This window comes from Neophocaena asiaeorientalis, unplaced genomic scaffold (genome assembly GCF_003031525.2).
Source record: "Neophocaena asiaeorientalis asiaeorientalis breed wild unplaced genomic scaffold, Neophocaena_asiaeorientalis_V1.1 scaffold67, whole genome shotgun sequence".
In the NCBI taxonomy this organism is placed as follows: domain Eukaryota; kingdom Metazoa; phylum Chordata; class Mammalia; order Artiodactyla; family Phocoenidae; genus Neophocaena; species Neophocaena asiaeorientalis.
Genome location: NW_020173731.1, coordinates 13,231,636 through 13,254,364, shown reverse-complemented (window position 1 = coordinate 13,254,364; position 22,729 = coordinate 13,231,636). Strand labels below are relative to the sequence as shown.

At 48.1% G+C, this 22,729-nt stretch overlaps 1 protein-coding gene across 2 annotated transcripts in view; it reads left to right on the top strand.

The window, feature by feature from the left end:
• The first annotated feature begins 4,242 nt into the window (after positions 1-4,242).
• Positions 4,243-22,729, top strand: part of ADORA1 (adenosine A1 receptor) — a 34,723-nt gene continuing 16,236 nt past the window's right edge. For both annotated transcript variants that reach the window (XM_024751143.1, XM_024751142.1), the window contains exon 1: positions 4,243-5,091. In XM_024751143.1, the coding sequence (XP_024606911.1) occupies positions 4,751-5,091 (341 nt within the window). In that variant the 5' untranslated portion in view covers positions 4,243-4,750. The remainder of the gene's footprint in view (positions 5,092-22,729) is intronic.

The window sequence follows — 22,729 nt, the reverse complement described above, 5'->3', positions numbered from 1 at the left end:
CTAGGTTGGAGATAGTCTTTTAAATTATGTCTTTTCCAGTATGTATACTCCCCTGGTTTCAGGTCATGGGGCATCTGATCTTCATCCAAAGATAGGTTACTGAGATAAGCTTCAGAAACAAACTTAGAGTGTTTTTTAATAATTCAATTAAACTTTACAATAATATAACACAACAGCAAAGAGCTATGTGTGAAGTCAGTCTTAGGCAGTGAATACAGACCTCAATTAACAAATTTAGAATTTAAAATCCACTGAAACGTAATCTTTTTCTCTCTAAAATTACCTTCATTTCTACCAGATACAGCCAAGTTGACTAATTTGTTTGCAAAATAAGTCTGGTTTCAATAAACTTGGTCTAATGACTCATATAATTGGTCATACAGGTTTTTTAACGTTTGGCTTTGCTGTAACTTGTCAGAAAGTTCTTACTATGAGTCTTCTTGAAGAGGAAGCATTTTTGCAGGTATAAGTGTAAAACAGTAACTGTCTATGAATGACAAAGACTTAAGAAGGCACAGTTAAAGACCTGATACGATGTCATTGACAAAAAACTTGGTTACTGCTGTGACATACAACATTTTAAGATAATAACTAGAATTATGACTGGTAACATTTTACCAGGACATACCATAGTTTTAGAAAGTCCATATAATTTCTAGAATATCTAGATTAAAAACATTTACCCATACAATATAACCTAAGAAGATTTATTACCCATTTGACAATGCTTCCCATGTAATTAACATACCAAACGAACCTAATTAGTTTAATATCTTTCTTTGGGATGTTTTAGGGCCCCTTAAAGCATCCCAAAGTTAGCTAGAGGTCAAAGAAACTTCATTAGAATTTGATTTGGGAAGTTTGTCAAAAAATAACAAAAAGGTTTTAAAACACTTGGTCAAATAGGATCATAGGTCATTGTGAAATAATACTTATTCACTTAACCAAAGTGACAATAAAAGATTTCAAAGACAAATACAGAACAAATCACTGAAAAGGTAAAGAAACTTAAAATCTGTTATCAAAAGCAGATCAACATTTTAAGAAAACTTTGTACTCTTTACAGAGAGAAAAACCAAATTCAAGTTTTGTACCGACTTACTTTTAAAATTTATTTACTGGATTAAAGTTATTCTAAATTTAGCCAATCCTGACCATGCACAAAACTCTTCTCAAGGTTCCTTTCCCACAAACCTTCCATCACTTTCTGTACCCATATTAGTTTGTCCCTTATTTTCCCCATCCAGAAACAACCAGCTCTAGGACAGAATTACTTTTCCCTTAGTGAAATGCAATTCCATTCCTTATACCTTCCTTTAATGAAAATACACACCCTACTTTCTTGCTGCATACTGAAATGTTTCCTTTACTATTTCAAGTAGCTTTAATGACATATTTAAATTAGAATCCTCAACTCTTAAACACCTTAATTTCTAGTGAGAACGAAAAAGTAAGCAATTGGGAACTGTCTTCTACATTAGCACTCTGTAGATTGAAAAACATAAATACCAATAATAACTTCTAAAAACAAATGTGCTTTTTAATAGAAAATTTCTCAGTGTGGCACCAAATACATTTATTAATAATCCTCAATACCTTTAGTTTCTCTGTAAAAGGAAGCCAATGTTCAGTAATTAATGTTTCAGTATCCTATTTTATTTGGGAATGACTTAGCTATTCAATAAACTTCTATCATTTAACTTAATTTAGCACAAGTCTAAACTTTTAAGTTACCAAATATCTGGAGAGTTTTTTTTTTGCGGTACGCGGGCCTCTCACTGCTGTGGCCTCTCCCGTTGCGGAGCACAGGCTCCAGATGCGCAGGCTCAGCGGCCATGGCTCACGGGCCCAGCCGCTCCGCAGCATGTGGGATTTTCCTGGACCGCGGCATGAACACGCATCCCCTGCATCGGCAGGCGGACTCTCAACCACTGCACCACCAGGGAAGCCCTGGAGAGATTATTTTTAAGTAGACATTCTTAAAATATAATTACTCCTAAAGAGTTCACCCAAAAGCTCTTATCTCACTTACACTTAATTTACTTATAAAATTACTGATAAAAATTTCATCATACCAAGTTATTTTTCTTGCTGACAAGTTTGCAACGGATGTAATAAGATCTTATTTGACTTCTATGAAATCTAGGTATTGATACAATAAAAATATTACACTTAATGTTGATGACTCTAAAGACATATCTATATTAATTAAATCTACAAACTTTAACTTTAATACCAGGTATTATTTAATACTGAATATTTCCCAGTTCACATGAACACAAAATTCATTCTGGCAAGTTTCCTTTCTGAGAAATTTATATAAGCACTTAATTTACTCTAAGCCAATTAAGTAGAGCTAATACCATCAAAGGTAAAGACATATATGCCAACATAGACATATAGACAGATACAACCAGAGATCTCATTTTAACACTTAGTCATGATTCAAGTATTACAATCTAAAACTCATTAGAGTGCCTCGTTCCTGATCTCTGCCCTGAGCTCCTGGGCTGAAGATCAGTGACTGCAGTGGCTAGTGACCTAACCCTTGTACAGGCAGATGACAAGTGGCAGTTTTAGTTGGCACCCTCCTCTCAGCAGAACTCCTCTCTTGACATCCTGAAACCCAACAAGAATGCAGTGACCTCAGTGACTGGGGTGTGGCCAGGTGGCATTGGGGTCTCCCAGCCTGACTCTCTTCGCCCTCATAGAGCTCTTTCCCCATATCCATGAACAAGGATTTCTCAAGTCGGAATCTTTGTAAGGCACCTGGTCTGAGTGAGCATCTGCCGTGGGGTGGTCCTTAGGCAATACCAGTGGCCCACCTAAACTGAAACTGTGGCAGGAGACAGCCAAGAGTGGGATCAGGATGGAGCACAGTGGTGGAGAGCCCTGTGCTGGGAGTCAGGAGCATGGTTTCTTACTCTAGTTCTGTTACGATTTGCTGTGGGAACTTATGAAAAGTCCCTTCCGTCCCTGGGTCTGCTTTTTCATCAATAACATGTGGAAATTGGACTGGATACCTATGGCTTAGGTACTGTGCTATGAAGAGGGAGAAGGAGGAAAGAAAAGAGGCACAAGAGGAGGTGACACTGATGTAGATGACCTTGTGAAGCTAGGTAACTTCTCTGAGCCTCAGTGCCCTCTTCCGTAAAAAGGAAATTACTAGATAGAGGAGAAAGGAACATAATTACTCAGGATAGAGCCTGCAAAGCAATGCGTGCTGGACTATGCAGAGGCTGATTTCATGGGAAAGCAGGGTTTCAGGACTGAGGGGTCCGGGAGCGTGCCAGGACTTCCAACTGACTGTTGGGGGAAATGGAGAAGGGGGGCATCCTGGAGTCTTGCAGGTGAGATGCCTTGCCGTGACCGGTGGAGGGATCGCTGACACCCCACATGTGAGAAGAGAGGGAGAGTGAACACGGGGAGGCTGTTCCGCTGTCCACTCTTGAGACAGGATTCACACATCAAACCCTACGACAAGCTCACATTTCCCAGCTTTTCTCACCCAGAATCACTGCCTTTGTTTAGAGGAGGGGATGGGGGAGGAGACAGAGGGCCAGGAGGGAGGGGCCCCGCGGTGCCGCCGCCGCCCCCACCCCCTCCGGTTGTGCGGAGCCCGACTGCCACTCAGCTCTGGCGCCGTGGGCGACGGAGGCGCCGGGTGCCCGAGTGGAGTCCCAGACAGCTGCCATCCCTCTGGACCTGACAGGCTGGCCCTGGATTCTTCAGGCATCCCTGGAGCAAGAGGCTGCCCAAGGCGTGGAGCTGGGAGGGCGCTTGGACGGAACCGTTCAGGTGGCTAGGAGCTCTGCCAGCTTTGGTCACCTTGGGTAAGTCTGTACCTCAGTTCGCCTCCGGGTCATCCCCAGTGGGGATGCAGGAAAGGGTTGAAAGAGGCGACTAGAATGCCCCCTTGGGGCAGGGTGTGTGCGAGGGTCCCTGGCAGAGCCAGACCGGGACCGGGGACTGCTAGGAAGCAGGAGCCAGCAGTGCCTCTGGTGGGTGGGCGCAGGGCATGTGTGCACTGCAAGCTGGGGAGAGGGGACAGCGCACCCTGGCTTGTTGCTCGGCTCAGTCCTCCAGACCCACGTCTGCCAGACCAGTCCCAGGTGCGAAATAGGGGCGCTACCTCTTTAAAATCGTCCGGGCTGAGCCTCTGCCGCACCATGTGATTGCCTGAAAGGCCCGGCTAGGAGCTCTGCGGCGGGAGCCTGGAGGACCGTGAGCTGCTACGCGCGGTGCTGAGAGCCCAGCCCTGCCTGGCGCGGCCTCGAGCCCTGAGTGGCACCAGGTGTCCGGAACTTTGGGCACAGCCTCTGGGACTCCCTGGCCACCAGCAGACAGGATGGTGAGCTCCCTGCATCCTGTTCTGTGGGCATGGGTAGGCAGAGCCAGGCACTGGGGACCCGTGTGGGGTGAGTGTGTGCTGGGAACTGCCTCACACCTGATAAAATAGCCGGTGGAGGAGTGAGTGCCGCTCTTTTATGTTGTCGAATGGATCCGCTGGGACTGATAAGGGGAGGGGACAAAGATCCGGCAGAGAAAGGGTTAGGGTACCCCACCAGCTTGGGCAGGCACTAGATGTGCCAAGTGGGGCACATCTCCAAAGGGCAGCTGGACTTCCAGAGCCGCCTGGGTTCCCCTCCCCTTCCCAGGCAGGCCTTCCCACCCCAGGCTTCCGTGACCACAGGTGCTTGCCTCCTGCCCCTTGGTGCCTGTCTGCTGATGTGCCCAGCCTGTGCCCACCATGCCGCCCTCCATCTCGGCCTTCCAGGCCGCGTATATTGGCATCGAGGTGCTCATCGCCCTGGTCTCCGTGCCTGGGAACGTGCTGGTGATCTGGGCAGTGAAGGTGAACCAGGCACTGCGGGATGCCACCTTCTGCTTCATCGTGTCACTGGCAGTGGCTGATGTGGCAGTGGGCGCTCTGGTCATCCCACTTGCCATCCTCATCAACATTGGGCCACAGACCTACTTCCACACCTGCCTCATGGTCGCCTGCCCTGTCCTCATCCTCACTCAGAGCTCCATCTTGGCCCTGCTGGCAATCGCTGTCGACCGCTACCTCCGTGTCAAGATCCCGCTCAGGTGAGTCCAGAGCAGCTGAAGGTACCTGCTGTGCCCCATGCTGGGTGGCTTGAGGGCCATCTAGAGAGGATAAAAGGTAGAGCATAAGACCCCAAGTAAGCTGGATATTCTCTGGGCCATTGTGCCCCAGCCCTCAGTCTGCCTTCCTCTCCTCTGCCCTGCAGTATCAGGCTGAACTCAAGTTGAAGCAGGAGGGGGCTGCTGGGTGGCTGGAGGAATGTGAACCTGGCAGTGCTCAGGACCCCAGAGCTGAAGCTCTGCTGTTCTCCTGACCCGGCCGGGGAACCTGAGGCTGCCTGTTCAGCCTGGCCTGGGGTGGGGCGGGATCGGGGGGTGCGGGGTAGACAGTGAGCCCTGGTTGGGAATGAGCTGATCTCCACCAGTTCGAGGGAAGTGGAAGGGGCAGAGCAGATTGCTAGGGTGGGCTTAGGGTGGTGCGCCACGGACAGCAGTGCTGCTTCTCTAACCAGAACTGGGAAAGCTTCCTGAGGATACTCTTGTTCTGCAGATACCCTTGTGCTAGGCAGCTCCCTGCCCCAGGGCTGTCCTGTTGAACACAGACAGTCCGATTACCTCTGCCCAACTCCCACTTATGGGATCGCTGTTGCAGGCAGGAGGAGGCAGGCTCTTAACGTTCCTGTTGTGTTGCAAAACCATGTTGTCTTTCCGGTCACAGCAGAGGTGCTTATGCTGTGTCCAGGCAGCACCAGGGTGGGTGACCTAATAGTGGCAGTCCTGTCATGCAAGTGTCCAGTCCACATTGGGGCTCTTTCCCTGGGCCTGCCAGGCCATAATCTTGTCACCAGGCAGTGCCTGGGCCACCAAGCGCCAGCAAATGCCTGGGCACACTGCCAGTGCTGGCCTCTCTGGGACATTCTTGTGAGGCGTGCTTGCCCCCTCGTTAAATCTTCTCACCAGTAGATTCCCTTTCTACTGCGGAGTTCTAGACGTCTTCAGCACCTGCTGTCCCTGGAGTAGCTTCCATACCTGGGACATGGAGCCTCTGGCCTCACCTGACAACTTGCCCAGGCAGGCCTAGGCACCCGTGTTTCTCCTGGTTGCATTACATTTGTACACATTTAAGTTTTCAGAGATTTTATAATGCACCATGGTTTTCCTCTTTTCATCGTGATCCTATAAGGGAGGTGAAGTAGGAGCTGGTAAAGGGGAAACAGATCCAGAGAACCTCCTGAAGCTGATTGGGAGCAGAGCCTTGATTCCACTACTCCCCTTCCTTCCTGATTCCCCCAGTGTCCCAGCCCCCTGATGGCAGTGTTCCTGCCCTGTTTACCTCCTTCACAAGCTCCAAGTTTCCCAGGGAAGGTGAGGTGAAGACTGCTGCTCAGGAGAGAAGGGAAGACAGGGAAGGCAGCCCAGAAACCCTGTAAGCTCAGCCGCTGAGGGGCCTTCATGCTGCCATTAGCCCCAGGTTGTGGCTGAGCTATATACCAAAGAACCTGATTTCAACCCATTAGCGTGGGCTGGGCCTCTGAGCCTGGTGATTATAGCAAAGTGTTGCCACATTAGGAAAGTCATGCAGATACGTGAATATAGGAAGGCTGCTTAAGAAATCTGGTCTACTGAGTGGGTGCCAAGGCAAACCAAAGGCCTGGTCGTGATGTAACAGAGGTCGCGGGCCCACAGAATGTGCCCTCCTTGTCCTGTGGGGATGGGGATGGCTGTGCTGGCAGAATTGCAGGCTCATTCTTCCAGAAGACAGCTTCTGTTGCTCCTTGCTCCAGCCTTGAAGAGCTGGGGGTCTTTAGGAGCTATCGTTGGAGGGCCAAGGCAGAGGTACGCACAGAGGCTAAGAATGCAGGCCTGGGTTCAAATCCTTGCTATGAATTCCTAGCTGCATGACCTTGAGAAAGTCACTTATTAACCTCCTTCAATTTTAACTTCCACGTCAATAAAAGGAGACATTAATGATAGTGCCTTCTTCCTAGGGTGATTGGAAGAATATAATAAACTCCTACATATAAAGCACATGGTACTGTATAATGCACCTGGCGGTATGTGCAAGCCATAAGTGGTAGGTTTATTTTGTAGTTTTATTATCATTGTTAACATGTGGCTCAAAGTGGGTCTGAATAGGCAAGCCCTGCGCCCTCACCCCCCCACACTGATGCTTTTACATGACAACACATGTGCCCTTATACACATGCTCGCACACGCGGGCACACAAGGCACACCGCATTTCCAGAGAAGTGTCCCAGTACTGTTAAGCTGTATTTATGCATGTTTTTCTCCCTTGCTAGACTGCCATGCCTCAAGTGCAGTGACCTGGACAGTGGCCACATTTTGTTCGTTTGTACAAATTCTCCAGAACGCCTAGCATAGTGTCTGGCGCACAGCAGACACTCAGTAAACGTTGACTGAATTGGATGAGTTTTCAGAGCTCACATGGTTGTACCTCAGGCAGGCCTTCCAGGGGTCTAACCTCTGACTATCGTGCTGTGGCCTGTATCTTCCCAGCATTCTACCTCAGGGCCCTGACCACAGCTGCCCTTATCAGCTCAGGTGGCTCCTTCAGAGCCACACTCCAGTAGCGCCTGAGAGAGGAGTCTTTCTCCTGAGTTAGAGAAAGGCTGCTGGGCCTAGCTTCCAAAGCTGGGATCCTGGAGGCTGGGCTGAGGTGACGGGTCACTCCAGGTCCCCCCGCAGGAGGAACACATGCGCTGCTGCCCCCTGGGCAGCTGGAGTCAGCCGGCTGCTGGGTCTGGGACAACACCTTTCTGCTGGAGGTCCCCAGGTGCCTGGCTCCCTGCCCTGACAAGCCAGGCAGAGGTAGATGTGGTCTGGGAACCAGGGGGCAATACTGCTCAAGCATTGGTGAGGCATGTATGGGGCGTTCAGTGACAGGAGTCAGCTGGGCCCCTCACCAAGCAAGGCATGGTTTGGTCAGTAACCAGAAATTTTATTTCCTTCCACTTGGCAGAAAGCCAAGAGGAAAAAAGGTTCACGTGGTGTAGTGTGATCCAGTTACCAAAAACAAAAAAAGCTTAAATTGTTGATGTATCAACAACCTGTGGTTATTTACATGTATTTTACAGGTTATTTGCCTTCCACCTCCACATGCTTGGTAATGGATACCCCATTCCCCTCAGCTCCTACTTCTAGGGAATCCCTGGGTTTTCTTGGGGGCACTCGGTGCCAACTTGATACCTACTCCAGGGGGCTTGTTATGGTGAGGAGTGCCACTCCCTGACCACCACAGCCCGCTCTGTGGGAAGGAGGCCTGACCCTCTCTGTGGGAAGGTGACCAGATGGGTTGGTGTGGGGTGAAGGGGTGATGGGTATTTGGGAGTCAGAAATACCTGAGTTGGAACCTTGCTGTTACAAACTAGCTGTGCAACCTTCTTGGTTAAGTTATTCAACCCCTGAGCCTCCTCTTCGCCACCACACCCCCTGCCACCGTCTGTTAAATGAAGGGAATGGATTCTGGATTCGAGGTCTCTGAGGTTCCTTTCAGTTCTAAGTTTCTATAGTCCTTCCTGACCATGACTCCTGCCAATACTGTGTTGAAATCCTAGGAAGATTGTGTGTGTTTTCTAGCTCCTAGTGCTTATGAGCTAGGCACAGTGCTATATATATATATATTTTTTTTTTTTTTTTTTTTTTTGCGGTACGCGGGCCTCTCACTGCTGTGGCCTCTCCCGTTGCGGAGCACAGCCTCCGGACGCGCAGGCTCAGCGGCCATGGCTCACGGGCCCAGCCGCTCCGCGGCATGTGGGATCCTCCCAGATCGGGGCACGAATCCGTGTCCCCTGTATTGGCAGGTGGACTCTCAACCACTGCGCCACCAGGGAAGCCCACAGTGCTATATTTTTATAGTTTTATCTCATTTAATGCTCATAGTTTCTTGCTGGTAAAGGTTATTGTTATCCCCATTCTAGACACGTCTATAGATACACTGAGGTCTAAAGCTCAGGAAGGTTCAGTAATTTTCCCAAACATCTTATCAGGAGCCAAGACAGGATTTGAATCCAGGTCTGTCTACCAGAGATGCCTTTAACCGGTGAGCCCATATGTGTTTTGAATCAGCCTCGAGAAGCTATAGGATTTATGGAGCAGTTTCCTCACGGCTGTCAGCGGGGGTGATTTTTCCCCTCTGATTTTTGCCATGGCCTCTGCACTCTGCTCCAGCCCATGCTTGGTGCCTCCCCCTCCCTCCTCACCTTCACTCCAGTGGGCAGTTGAGCCCCTGGCAGCCCTGCCTCTGTCCACAGCTGGAGGCCTTCCCAACTGGGCTGCTGGCCAGGGAAGTACAGCGGAGTGTGGGGGAGGCCAGACTGCTGGACCAGAGCTCTGGGAAAGAGATCTGGTAGATTAACGTATGTTTGCTTTTAGGCATCAGTTTAGCCCTCTCCCCCCACCCCCCAGCTAGCCTGGGCTTTTCTGGACAACTAAAGTGCCTCCTGTGCTTGCACTGCAGCAGGTGACCATCTGTGGTCTCAGGGTCCCAGAACAGTTGCTCTCTGGTGGTGCCATCTGCTTTCGGCAGAGGTAGGCCATCTCTAGCTCCTGTATGGATGGATTAGTCGTTGGCCTAGGGTGGCTGAGATAGAAGAGGAGTGATAGCAAGCCCTGATGCCCAACTCCCTCACATTTGGACAAGAGGAAACAGAGGCCCAGAGTTCCAGCATGTTCAAGGTCACTCAGCCACAGGCTCTTTTCTCCTCCTAATTCTGACTCTGGCTCCCCAGCCTTTGATGTAAAAGGCTTACTTGCAAGGAACAGCACAGAGAAATTTCAGCCTCCACAGGTGAAGTCAGCAAATTAGTGGTGGGCTTAGAGGGGGAAAGTGATGGAAGGATGTCAACTTTGTGATTAAAAAGGTAATTTCTTTGTTTGAACTAGGGATAGCCTTCAGGTGGATTATGCTAAAGAGCGCTCTGGGCAATCCAGATTAGTATCAGTGGTGAAACCTTCTCCCAGCTGACATTGGAATGAGTCCTTTAGCAGTGCTGCTTGGAAGCAAGGGAATGGCCAGGATACTTTCTGAAGAACCCCTCTACCCAGAGGTCATGGGGCAGAGCCTTGGAGGCTGTGTTGTGTTTGATATTTATTTCCAAGCATAAAAGCAATCCATGTTTATTGTTAAAATTTTGAGAAATATAGAAAAGAATAAAGATGACAAAATAACCAGTAATTCTGCCACCTGCAGATCACTACTGTTAAATTTCTGGTGTTCCAGAAAATTTTCCAACATATATAGATGATAGATAGATAGATGTTAGATAGATAATTACTTTTGCATAGTTGAGTGCATCTATGGTTTTTATATCCTATTTTATACACTTAATGTTACATTATAAGCATTTCCCCCATGTCAATAAAGAATATTTTCTAAGGATTTTTATAATGGTATAATATTGGATTGTCTTTTTATTCATCTTTTAGGTCCTAGCTAAAACAGCCCCTTCTTAGGGAGGCCTTCTCTGACCCCCTCCCCCGCTAGACCAGTTTCATTTCCTCTGTTAGTTACTCCAGGTGGATCTATTTTTCCTTCCCCATCTCTCCTGGCCCAGGTAGTTTTTCTGGGCTTGGTAAGCACCAAAAGGGCCAGGACCACATCTGCTCACATACCTATGTAACCCCCATGCCTGGCACACAGTAGGCATGCTATAAACGTTTTTTTTAATAAATGATTATCATATTTTATATGACTTTTATATTTTGTATGACTCATTTTTATAATTTTGACTAGATTTCTAATTTTTATAAATAACACTACAGTGATACCCACAATTCACATTGTTTGTAGGATCAGAGCCAAGCCTAGAACTTTGGGTTTTGCCTCCTAGTAGATAGCACAGCTTCTGTCTGTAAGGATTTTCTTATAAGGTTAAATATTTCCTAACTCCCTTTCCTCCAACTCTCCCTGCTCCTCCTGCCCAGTTTCACCAAAATTGCAAACCCCCAGAGGTGCACCTGGCATTTCTCTGCCCATTTGCCCTTCTGGGCTAGGTAGGGCAGGACTGTCTGGGCCGCAAGTCTATTCCACATTGCCTAGTCTCTATTCCTCTTAGGCCTGGGCATCCTGTTTCTTTGTGTCTTAGTGAGGAGAGCAGTCCCTGGAGTAGAGGGCTTGGAGTATGGTACTTCCTGGTTGGCCTCATTTGGCAGGATGGTCACAGAACAGAGAGGAAGGAGGATACCTGGCTCTTTGAGCTGCATGAATCACCCCTTCAGCCTCAGCCTCCCTCTTAACTCAAGCCCCAAGGAGGCTACCAGCTGCCCAGGCTACCTATAGATTGATTTTGCCTGTTCTTGAACTTTTATAAAGGTAATTGAGTAGTATATACTCTTTTCTGTCTGGCTTCTGAAGCTTAAAATTATGTCAGAGATTCATCCATACTATTGAGCAAAATAGTAGGTTTTGCTTGTTTGGTTTTGTTTTGTTTTGTTTTTTCTCATTGCTGTTAGAATTCCACTGAATGAATGTGCCGCTATGTTTAAATTCTGGATGTATCTGGAAGAAAAAAATTTTTCTTATGGATTGGATATGGGGTGTGAGAGAAAGAAGAGTCAAGTATGACCAAACTTTTAGTTCTAAGCAACTGGAAATATAGAGTGTGCATTATCTGAGGTGGGAAAGGCTGCAGGTGATACAAGTTTTGGGAGCAATAAAAGGAGTTCAGATTTAGACACGTTGAGTTTGGTGTATCTATTAAATGCCTCGGTGGAATGTTGAGCAGGCAGTTGGATGGATATGCAAGGATGGAGTTCAGGAGAAAGGTCTGGGCTGGGGATGTAAATGTGACAGCCATTGGCATGTAGATGGTGTTTAAATACATGAGGCTGGATGAGATCCCCAAGAGAGAAAGTAGAAATAAAGAAGAGGATGAAGATGATATGATACTATACGTAGAACATCCTTGAAGACACCACCAGAAAACTACTAGAGCTCATCAATGAATTTGGTAAAGTTACAAGATACAAAAGTAATATACAGAAATCTGTTGCATTTCTACACACTAACAGTGAAGTATCAGAAAGAGAAATTAAGGAAACAATCTCATTTACCATCGCAACCAAAAGAATACAATACCTGGGGATAAACCTACCTAAAAGGCAAAAGATCTGTATTCTGAAAACGGTAAGACACTGATGAAAGAAATTGAAGATGACACACACAGATGGAAGGATATACCATGTTCTTGGATTGGAAGAATCAATATTGTTTAAATGACCATACTACCCAAGGCAATCTACAGATTCAGTGCAATCCCTGTCAAAATAATGATGGCACTTTTCACAGAACTAGGTCAAATAATTTTTTTTTTTTCTTTTTTCTTGCGGTGTGCGGGCCTCTCACTGTTGTGGCCTCTCCCATTGAGGAGCCAGGCTCCGGACACGCAGGCTCAGTGGCCATGGCTCATGGGTCCAGCCGCTCCATGGCATGTGGGATCTTCCCGGACCGGGGCACGAACCCATGTTCCCTGCATCAGCAGGCGGACTCTCAAACACTGTGCCACCAGGGAAGCCCCCAAATAATTTTAAAATTTGTATGGAAACACAAAAGACCCAGAATAGCCAAAACAATCTTGAGAAAGAAGAACAGAGCTGGAGGAATCACACTCCTTGACTTCGGTCTGTACTACAAGCTACAGTAATCAAAAGAGTATGGTACTGGCACAAAAACAGTCACATAGATCAATGGAACAGGATAGAGAGCCCAGAAATAAACCCATGCACTTATGGTCAATTAATCTACGACAAAGTAGGCAAGAATATACAATGGAGAAAAGACAGTCTCTTCAATAAGTGGTGCTGGGAAAACTGGACCGCTACATGTAAAAGAATGAAATTACAACATTCTCTAACACCATATACAAAAATAAAGTCAAAATGGATTAAAAATGTAAATGTAAGACCGGATATTATAAAACTCCTAGAGGAAAAACATAGGCAGAACACTCTTTGACATAAATTGCAGCAATATTTTTTTGGATCCATCTCCTAGAGTAATGGAAATGAAAACAAAAATAAACCAGTGGGACCTAATTAAACTTAAAATCTTTTGCATAGCAAAGGAAACCATCAACAAAGCAAAAAGACAACCTATTGAATGGGAGAAAATATTTGCAAATGATATGACCAATAAGGGATTAAGAGCCAACGTATGTAAACAGCTCACACAAGTCAACATAAAAAAAAAAAAACCTGATTAGAAAGTGGGCAGAATAACTGAATAGACATTTTTCCAAAGAGGAAGTGCAGATGGCCAAAAGACACATAAAAAGATAATCATCAGGGAAATACAAATCAAAACCACAATGAGATATCAACTCACCCTGTCAGAATGGCTGTCAACAGAAAGAACACACATAACAAATGTTAGAAAGGTTGTGAAGAAAAGGGAACCCTCCTACACTGTTGGTGGGAAGGTAAATTGATGTAGCCACCGTGGAAAACAGTGTGGAGGTTTCTCAAAAAACTAAAAATAGAACTACCATATGATCCTGCAATTCCACTGTTGGGTATATATCTGAAGAAAATGAACACACTAATTCGAAAAGATACACGCGCCCCGATGTTCATAGCAGCATTATTTACAATTGCCAAGATATGGAAACAACCTAAGTGTCCATCAACAGATGAATGAATAAAGAAGATGTGATATATACATACAATGGAATACTACTCAGCCATAAAAAAGAACAAAACTTTGCCATTTGCAGCAACATAGATGGATTTGGAGGGCGTTATGCTGAGTGAAATAAGTCAGAGAAATACAAATACTGTATGGTATCACTTATTTGTAGAATCTAAAAAACACAACAAACTAGTGAATGTAACAAAAAAGAAGCAGACTCACAGATATAGAGAACAAACCAGTGGTTACCAGTGCGGGGGGTGGGAGGGGTGGGGGCAATATAGGAGTAGGGGAGTGCGTGTAACATAGGCTTAAAGGTGTATTGTACAACGTGGGGAATATAGCCAATATTTTGTAATAACTGTAAATGGAAAGTAACTTTTCAAAATTATATAAAATTTTTTTTTTAAAGTTTAAGAAAGCAGAGGAGAGGACCAAGGACTGAACATTGAGAGTTTGGGGAGATGATGAAGCACCAGCAAAAGGGACTTAAGGAGAGCTACAGATATAGGAAGAAACCCAGAGCCCCAGGTGTGGTGTCCTAGAAGCCAAGTAGAGAGTATATGAAGGAGGAGCAAGAGATTGGCTGTCAAGGGCTGCCAATGGGTCAAGTGAGGTGAGGACTGAGAATTACCATTGGGTTTAGCAAGAGCAATGTTAATAGTGGTAGGAGCAGAAAGTCTAGTTGGAGAGGGCTCAGGAGAGAAGAGGAATGGAATTGAAAACATCTGGCGTAGATTACTTTTTTGAGGTATTTTGTTGCAGAGCGTAAAGGCATGGGGCAAGAGCTGTCAGGAGAAGTGGAAACAAGGCATTTTGCTTTGCTGTTTGCGAAGAAGGGACATTAGTATGTCTGTGTACTGACTAAGACCATCTAGTAGAGAGTGCAAAACTAATGATAGGGCAAAGGATAGAATTTCTGGATTGATGTCCTTGTTTAGGCAAGCAGGGCTGGGACTTAGGGCAAACACAGAGGGATTGGCTTCAGAGGAGCCTGGAGATCATCCAAGAGGCAGAAAGGCAGGGTATGTGGGTGCTGGTAGGTGACGTTCTCTTCGGAGCATTTCGGTTTTCTTAGTGAAGTGGGAAGCGAGGTCATCAGCTGAGAGGGAGGAGGTGATGGAGAGAGTAGCAAGTGTGAAATAATTCTTTAGGAAGTAGGAGAAAGACTAGACTCAGAAAGTCTAGTGGAGTCGGAGGCAGCGTTAAGGGCCCACCTGAAGTTCGTGGTGATAAATTTGAGTGTTCAGATGCACAGGCCCAGGCATGGAGGAGGCAGCAAGTTCACTCCTTCACTAATTCAGAAGCACCAGACTCCATGCCAGACATTAGGTATCTTATTATGTGGCCAAGAAGTCGGTCCTGGTCCCTGCCCTCATGAAATTTAGAGACTAGCTGGGAGAGAGCCAAGACACAGATAAACAAGGAAGTAGCTACAATTACAACTTGAGAAGTATTTGAGGAAGGAAGCCATCCTGGAATTGACTGTGCCTGGCCCTTGTTGGCTTCTCTAAACCCTGTGTCAGTCCAGCCCTCACAGGGCTCAAGGACTAAGGTAGGGCCTTATAGGCCATGTGGTTCATGGTCAAGAGTTTGGATAGGATTCTAGGTACACATTGAAGCCTTTGAGTGCTTTAAGCAGGGAATGACATTATCCAGATTACATTTTTAAAATGTCAAGTCCTTAACCAAATATTAGCAAATCAAATCCAGTGACACATAAAAAGGATAATATATCACAACCAAATAGGTTTTATTCCATGTTAGAGTTAGAACCAACTGGTGATGGACTGGATGTACAGAGTAGGAGGAGGATCAAGTATGACTCCCCAGGATTAAGGCTGACGCCACAGGGCGGATGGGGTGCCATTTCTGGAGATAGGGAAGGGTGGGGAAGGGAGGGATGGGGAGAAGATTCAGATCCTAGTAGGTACTCAAGTGGTAGTGATATAATGGTGGGTCCACTAGTGGTCTCTCTCTTGCTTGTTCCCCAGCTTCTGTCCCTTCATGTGGTCCAACAGATGGGCCCCCTTTTGCCTCATGCAGCACCAAAGAAGGAGTCCTTCAAATATCCAGCAAGCTTCCTGGGTGCCTCCAGCTGCCCCATCTACTGTTCCCACCTCACTTCTCAGCAGGCTTTTGGCTTTCTTAGGCTGAAACCACAGCAATAAGGACATGCGGCTTTAGGGAAGCTCCCTAAAGCTTCCAGAAGGAGACAGCAGAGTTGCGGGTTCGTCCTTCTTGCCAGGCTTTATTCAGAATGAGACACAGTAGCTTCTGTGATAGCTAAGACCCCCCAATTCTCTACCCATCCTCAGTCAGGTGGTCACTCTCCCTGGATGCTCTGTACCTTGACAGCCTCATTTCCCACCCTCATCTCTGGAACCCACTAGTGGCCTGACACTGGGGATTGTGTTAATCCCCTGCACAGTGGTCGTTCCTCCCCAGTTCCTCAGCAGGGTCCTCTCACAGCTGCTATATTGGGCACTGGGTGGCCCAGTTTCAGCTAATGCAGCAGAGAAGATGGTCAATCAATAAGCAGGCAGTTATCAAGTATCGGCTCCAGCCTAGCCCTGATGGGCAAAGCAGGAGGGCCGGGGGAGCCCCAAGGCTAGCATAGGGCACACGGGGACAGGGTCTCTGTCGCTCTGGACTGCTTGGTGGAGCACTGTCAGCTCTTCTGTGCAGAAACTATCTTTTGCCTCGTGTAGCAGAGAAAAAGCTTTGCAGTGCAGTTGGTGAGGTTGGTGCAGAACCTGAGGGCCAGACCTTGCTGCTCTCACCATGCAGCCTGCTCTCAGAGTCCACAGGCTTCCAATTCTCTGCTTCCCACCCCTGGGAGAGCAGGGGCCGAGACTACAGCAGAGCAAGAGCTACTTCTTAGCCCTTTTTTTCTAGCCCAGTGGAACCAAGAGCTCTGATGCACACCCACCCAGCTAGAATGCAATGTCCCAGGCAGTGATTCTCTTGGGGGCACCAGAGGGAAAGGTCTGTTGAAAAAAAGCCCCTCTACCCCAGATTTTTTGTTTCATTTTTTTATTGAAGTATAATTGACTTACAATATTAGTTTCAGTTGTACAACATAGTGATTTCATATTTTTATACATTACAAAATAATCACCAGGATAAGTCTAGTTATTGTCTGTCACCATACAAAGTTATTGCACTATTATTGACTATATTCCCTATGCTGTATATTACATTCCCATGACTTATTTTACCCCAGATATTTTTAACGATCACCTTTTCAGAGACACATCTCTCTCCCCCTGCTTTATGGAGGTACGCGAGTCGAATGAAGGGTAAGGGCGGTCTCCCCAGACAGTAAGTTCAGGTACTTGGAACTGTGTCATCTTGGAGTAGTTACCTAACCTTTCTGAGCCTCCATTTTCTCTTCCGCAAAACAGGCTTCTTAATACTTCCTCTAAAGGTTGTAATGAGGCTTAGGGATGAGATACATTAAGAGCCTGGCACATAGTAGGCACTCAGTAAATGGGGACTGTTACTATCGTCAAATAATCCAAACTTGGTTCTCACATACCACTTGCTGTGTGGCCGCTGTAGTTCCACTGGGACAAGTCCTCATCGAGATGAGTTGCGTACTCTGTGAGAGCAGGGTGTGGTTCTCTCCATCTGCCTCGCTCATTGTATTTCAGTACCTAACAACACATGCCTGGCTGGCACTCAGTAGGTGGCTGAATCAGTGTCTGTGGGGCGAAGGAAGCCTTAGTGGGGCAGACTGAGTAGCCAGGTAGAGAAGAAGTCAGTTGGAAATTTTACATTCACCCACAGAGGGCAAACGCAGGTACTGGAGAGTGAAGGGTTAGTTCATTAAAACGTCCCCAGGAGATGAGAGGAGTAAAGGGTCTCGCTCAAGCTTACCTGGCAAGTTAGGGGGGAGTATTCTGGCCTCCTGACTCCCAGCTCAGCTCCTGTTGGTCCCCGTGCTCCTGTTTCTATGAGGAAAGGGTGTGAATAGTCCCTCCTGAGCTCTGCTTGTCTTCCCAAGGCCTTGTCCAGCCCTTCCTGGACGGTTGGCCTCTGAGGGAGCCGAAGCAAGGGCTCCGCTGGGGGCTGGCAGCTCCGTAAATCCTCTCTGGGGAGGAAGACGTTTGGTGTGTTTGGGGACTTGCTGTGCTCAGCAGACACACCTGCCATGGTGGCCCATCCTCTGCAGAGTAAATACAGCACCCCGTACCCCACATTATGGGCTCCTGGGGCTGCCATCCTCAGATGGCCCAGCAAGGGCAGGGGAGAGACGCAGAAACCACTCAGCGGCTCTGTCAGGCTCAGGAGCAGCCAGCAAGCCAGAGAGGGGTGTGAAGGCATGACACCTTCCCTCTGCCGTCATCACCTGTAATCATGACAGGAGGCCACGGTGGCTTCAGGCTCTTAGTGGTGTGTGTGTGTGTGTGCGTGTGTGTGTGTGTGTGTGTGTGTAGGGAGCTATAGCTTTTTATTTTTAAAGGTCAAAAAATTATATCCTGGGTTTTCAGACCTTACATTCAATTCTGCTTGCTCACCCCTGGCCCCGCCCACCCCAGTCCCTCATTCAAGGCCTTGTTGGGAAGAGTCCCAACAAGGCTAATCTCTTTCCTGTTTGTGCCCCACCCAATCCTCATGCCCTACCCCCACCATTAATCTTCCTTGACGTAGGAACACAGTTTATATGTGCAAGTTAAGAAATGTTTTCTGACAACACAAGTCCTGCCCTCAATGGCACAGACCCACAGTCTCTTGGGCAAGACTGACAATTTACCAGCTGCCACGCAGCAGGAGGCCTGAGCAGGCCTGGCCCACACACAAGCACACAGGGCCAAGGTTACTCCCCCAGCCTAGGATGCTCAACCCCACCCCACCTTTTACCTGTGGTCAAAACTCACCTTCCCTGCCTCCTAGCCAGTTATATCTTAACCTGTCCAGGCCTTGGAGTTGAGGAGGAAGATGAAAGAAGGATGTTTAACATCTAAGACCATGTCTAAAACACACACACACACACAAACACACACACACACACACACACACACACACACACACACACACCGCTCAGAAATTCGTTCCCTTTTCTTTCCTAATTCCTACTCATTCGTTAATAGTCAACTCAGATGACACCTCCTCCCAGAAACCTTCCTTGTTTTGGTGTGTTTACAGCTCCCCATGCTCCCCTGTAACACAGCCCTTGTCAGATTGCACCGAGGTAACCTCCTTCACTGGCCTGTGAGCAACTTGAGGGTGGGGTCCAAGCCTATTCAACTCTCCTTCACAGTGCCCAGCATGGTTTCTGCCCATTTTCGGTATCTGATGCCTGACCAATAAGTGAACGGTAATAGTAGCAAGTGACTCTCGAACACCTAACGTTTGCTAGGCCTTTGCGAAATACGTTATGTGGATTCTCTTATTTAAATCCTTGCACAGTTTTATGAAGAGGCACTAATAGTGTTTTCTAATAGTAATAATATATTCCTATTTTCCACATTTTCTGAGGAAGCTGAGGCTCAGAGAGGTTAAACAACTTATTATGAGTCACACAACATCTAAGTGTAACTGGAATTGTTGAATGAACAATTGAATGGATGAATGAAAAGACCTGCACTTGAGCCTTGACTCCAACCTTGCTGCTGGGTGATTTGGAGTAAATCACTTACTTCTTTGGGTCTCAGTTTCCACACCTAAAGAATGGGCACAATTCCTTATCCCTACTGCAGAGAGTTATCTATAAAGGAGTGCTCTCAGAAGAGGAAAATGGCTGCATTGTTCAGGGATGAGTTGGTTCTGGGTGTGTGTGGGGAGGCTCCCAAACCCCCACCCCAAGCTGTCCTCTGGCCTGCAGAGTACCGCCCAAGAGCTGGCCTGATTGCCTGGCACGGAGGTGGCAGAAGGAGCTAATGTTGGCTGCCGGGCTGTGGGTACATGAGTGGAGCAGAGACCCGAGAGACAGACACAACTGTCCCCGGGAAGTAAGAAGGATCAGGAAGTGGGTGCTGCCGCACACCTGGCAGAGGGGCTGAGTTTGTCTTTGGAGCTGACGTTTAAAGAGAAAACCTCTTCCCTCTTCCCCCTCGGGTGTCGTGCCACACTGTCTACCACCTGCTCGAGCTGTAGACAGCTCTCCTGGCTGCTGGGAGACGGTGCTGCATCTCCAGCACTCAGTGGAGTGGAGGCTCCACACCAGCAGCTCCCTGACCACACGAGGTGGGCGGGCGCCTTGGGCCTGGTGGGGAGGGAACTCACAGCGACTGGATGTGCAGGCTACTGCTGGGCTTTAACTCCTCCATGATGGGCAGCTCCAGGGCCTCAAGGGGTCTGCACAGGAGCGGTTGTCACCTCCCACCGCTGAAGTCCACGCAGGCAAGGAGGGGCCATTCTCTAGGCCGCAGTCTTCCTGTCAGAACATGGCCTGAGTCTGAGCTCGGTCTACTGTCAAGGTTTAAAGAAAAAAATGTTCAAGGGAAACACTTGGGAGGAGAATCAAGAACAGGGGAACCCCCTCCCAAACCAGGGAGACCTGATCCCCGAATTCACCCAGTACCGAGAGAGACCCGGAGCCGGAACTCAGAGACTGGAACTGTCTGCCGCTGTACCCATTTGGACAAGCCACCTCACTTCCCCGGCACTGCATGTTCCTCAGCAAAGGGGACGCACAGTCCCTGCCTGACTTCTCAGGGCTGCTGCAAGGATCCAGCACGCAGTGTGTGTGCTGAGTCTGAGGAAAGAAGGGACGCTGAGAGGCACAGAGCTCTGAGTGCCTTAGGCGTCAGGCTGGCAATGTTGGTCTCTCAGTCCTGACTCTGCTACTTACTTGTTCTATGATCTTGCCCAAACTCTCTGAGCCTCAGTTTTACACGTGTAAAATGGAAATAATGACATCTTCCTCATTGGATTATTGAGGGGATTACACGTGAAAATAATGTAAACCCACCATCTCTCTCCAGTATCACAGGGGCTTGTTCTTCCCCTTTCCTGCCGTTTCATGGGAGGGAAGACGATGGATGGGTAGCGGCATGCACACGTGTGTCTCTCTGTCTCTGTCGCAGTTGGGGCAGACAGTTAATACAGCCACCCTCAACTATGGCTTGAGAGGTTCCTTTACATGCATGCCATGGCCTAACGTTGGTGAGCTCCACCTGGAGAAGTGGCCGTGGCACGGCTCGGAGGTGCATAGAGCCGTATACACAGGTGAGGTGTGCTCTGTCACTGTTCTGGGTACAGTCCCCCTCTGCTTCAAGCTCCTCCATGAGTCCAGGGGCTGCCTGACAGGAGAGGATCCTGAGGAAGGAGACATGTGGTCTTGGGGCAGAGGGAGTACCTGCATGCTGAGTGTCCCCTCCATGTCAGGAACAGTGATGAGTGCCTTCTTTGGTAGCATATTTAATTTTATTTAGCCTTGCAAGGCTGGCATCAACACCATTTTTACAAATAAAGAAATAAGAGAACCAGGGAGGTAAAGGAACTGGAAAATAGTTATCCAGCTAGTAATTAGCAAAACTGGGATTTGTACCAGCTTACCAGATACCAAAGTGAATGCTGCTTGTGATATACTGACTAACCCAGCCACTCTCCTCAGGGATTTCCAGACTGTGGGGAACTACAGCCCCTGTCCTCAGAGAGCTTCTAGGCTAAGATGGAGGCAGAACACAAGATTTTGCAGTTAAGAGAAATTGGCACAGGCCGAGCTAAGAGGGCTGAGATTTCTGGGACAGAGGCTGCTAGTGGGCACAGGCCTGGCCTGACCTGCCATCTGGTTTCCTTTAGGCCCTGCCTGCTTTCTCTCAGGTTCTAGGGCCTGCATGTGCTCATTTGCACAGCTACATCGATCACAAGTGCAGGGAAGCTAAATCAGGAGGTGTTGCTAACATCATGGCAGCAGAAATAATCCCATGGGGTCCGTGGAAGTGAGAATGGAGGAGGTGGGCTAGAGAGGCAGCCCAGCCGACCCCGGGCTGGGTCCTAGGGCTGAGTGTTGTGAGGGATTCCAGGAGACCTTCTCTGCCACCCACAGGTAGCATGCATGCCGCAAAGAGCACTGGGCCAGGTTCAGAGGAACCTGGGTTCAGTCTCAGCTCAAACACTAATCAGCCAAGCTATAGCCTTGGGCACTCACTGAACCTTCTTGGGCCTCTGTAAAATGGCAACAACAGGGGCTTCCCTGGCGGCACAGTGGTTGAGAGTCCGCCTGCCGATGCAGGGGACACGGGTTCATGCCCCGGTCCGGGAAGATCCCACATGCCGCGGAGTGGCTGGGCCCGTGAGCCATGGCCGCTGAGCCTGCGCGTCCAGAGCCTGTGCTCCGCAACGGGAGAGGCCACAACAGGGAGAGGCCCGCGTACCGCAAAAAAAAAAAAAAAAAAAAAAAAAAAAGGCAACAACAGACTCTGCCCTATCAGGCAAGCTGAAATGCTTTGTGAGGAGAGCTGTGCACCCCACTATCATTTCGCTGAGGTGGGGAGCCTCTTGCCTTCCCTTCTCCCACCCTGGCTCCCTGCCTTTCCTCTCTCCATATGGTGGAGGTGGCTGTCCATTAACAGAAACAAGTCACACGGGTGGTTTGCAAGGGACCTGGCAGGGATTTGAGTTCCTGTTTCCTGCAGGGTCCAAGACAATGCCTTTCCTTTTTCTGGGCTCCTCAGGCTTCTCCCCAAACAAGGGTGGGGAGGGTTGCTTCTGGGCCAGCATTAGGCTGAATGCCATTGGGCCTTGCTTCTCACACACATTGCAGTCTGAGAAGCTTGGACAATAAGGGGTACTGGGGAACATAAGACTATAGTCCCTATTCTCAAAGTCCTCACAGCCTCATGGGGATATTATTGTGTGAAACACAAAACCCTGGTTTGGGACGCAGCTGACCTGAGTTGCAGTTCCAATTCTGACCACCAGCTCTGTGACCTTGAGGGAGTTACCCAGTCTTCTCACCTGCGGAGATGCCGCCTCCCTCCTAAGATGATTGTGGGAAGAGGAAAGGAGAGACTGTATGTAAAGCTCAATGCCAAGTGGTTACCATAGGAACACTGGGAGGTGGGCTAGGCAGATATCAGCTCC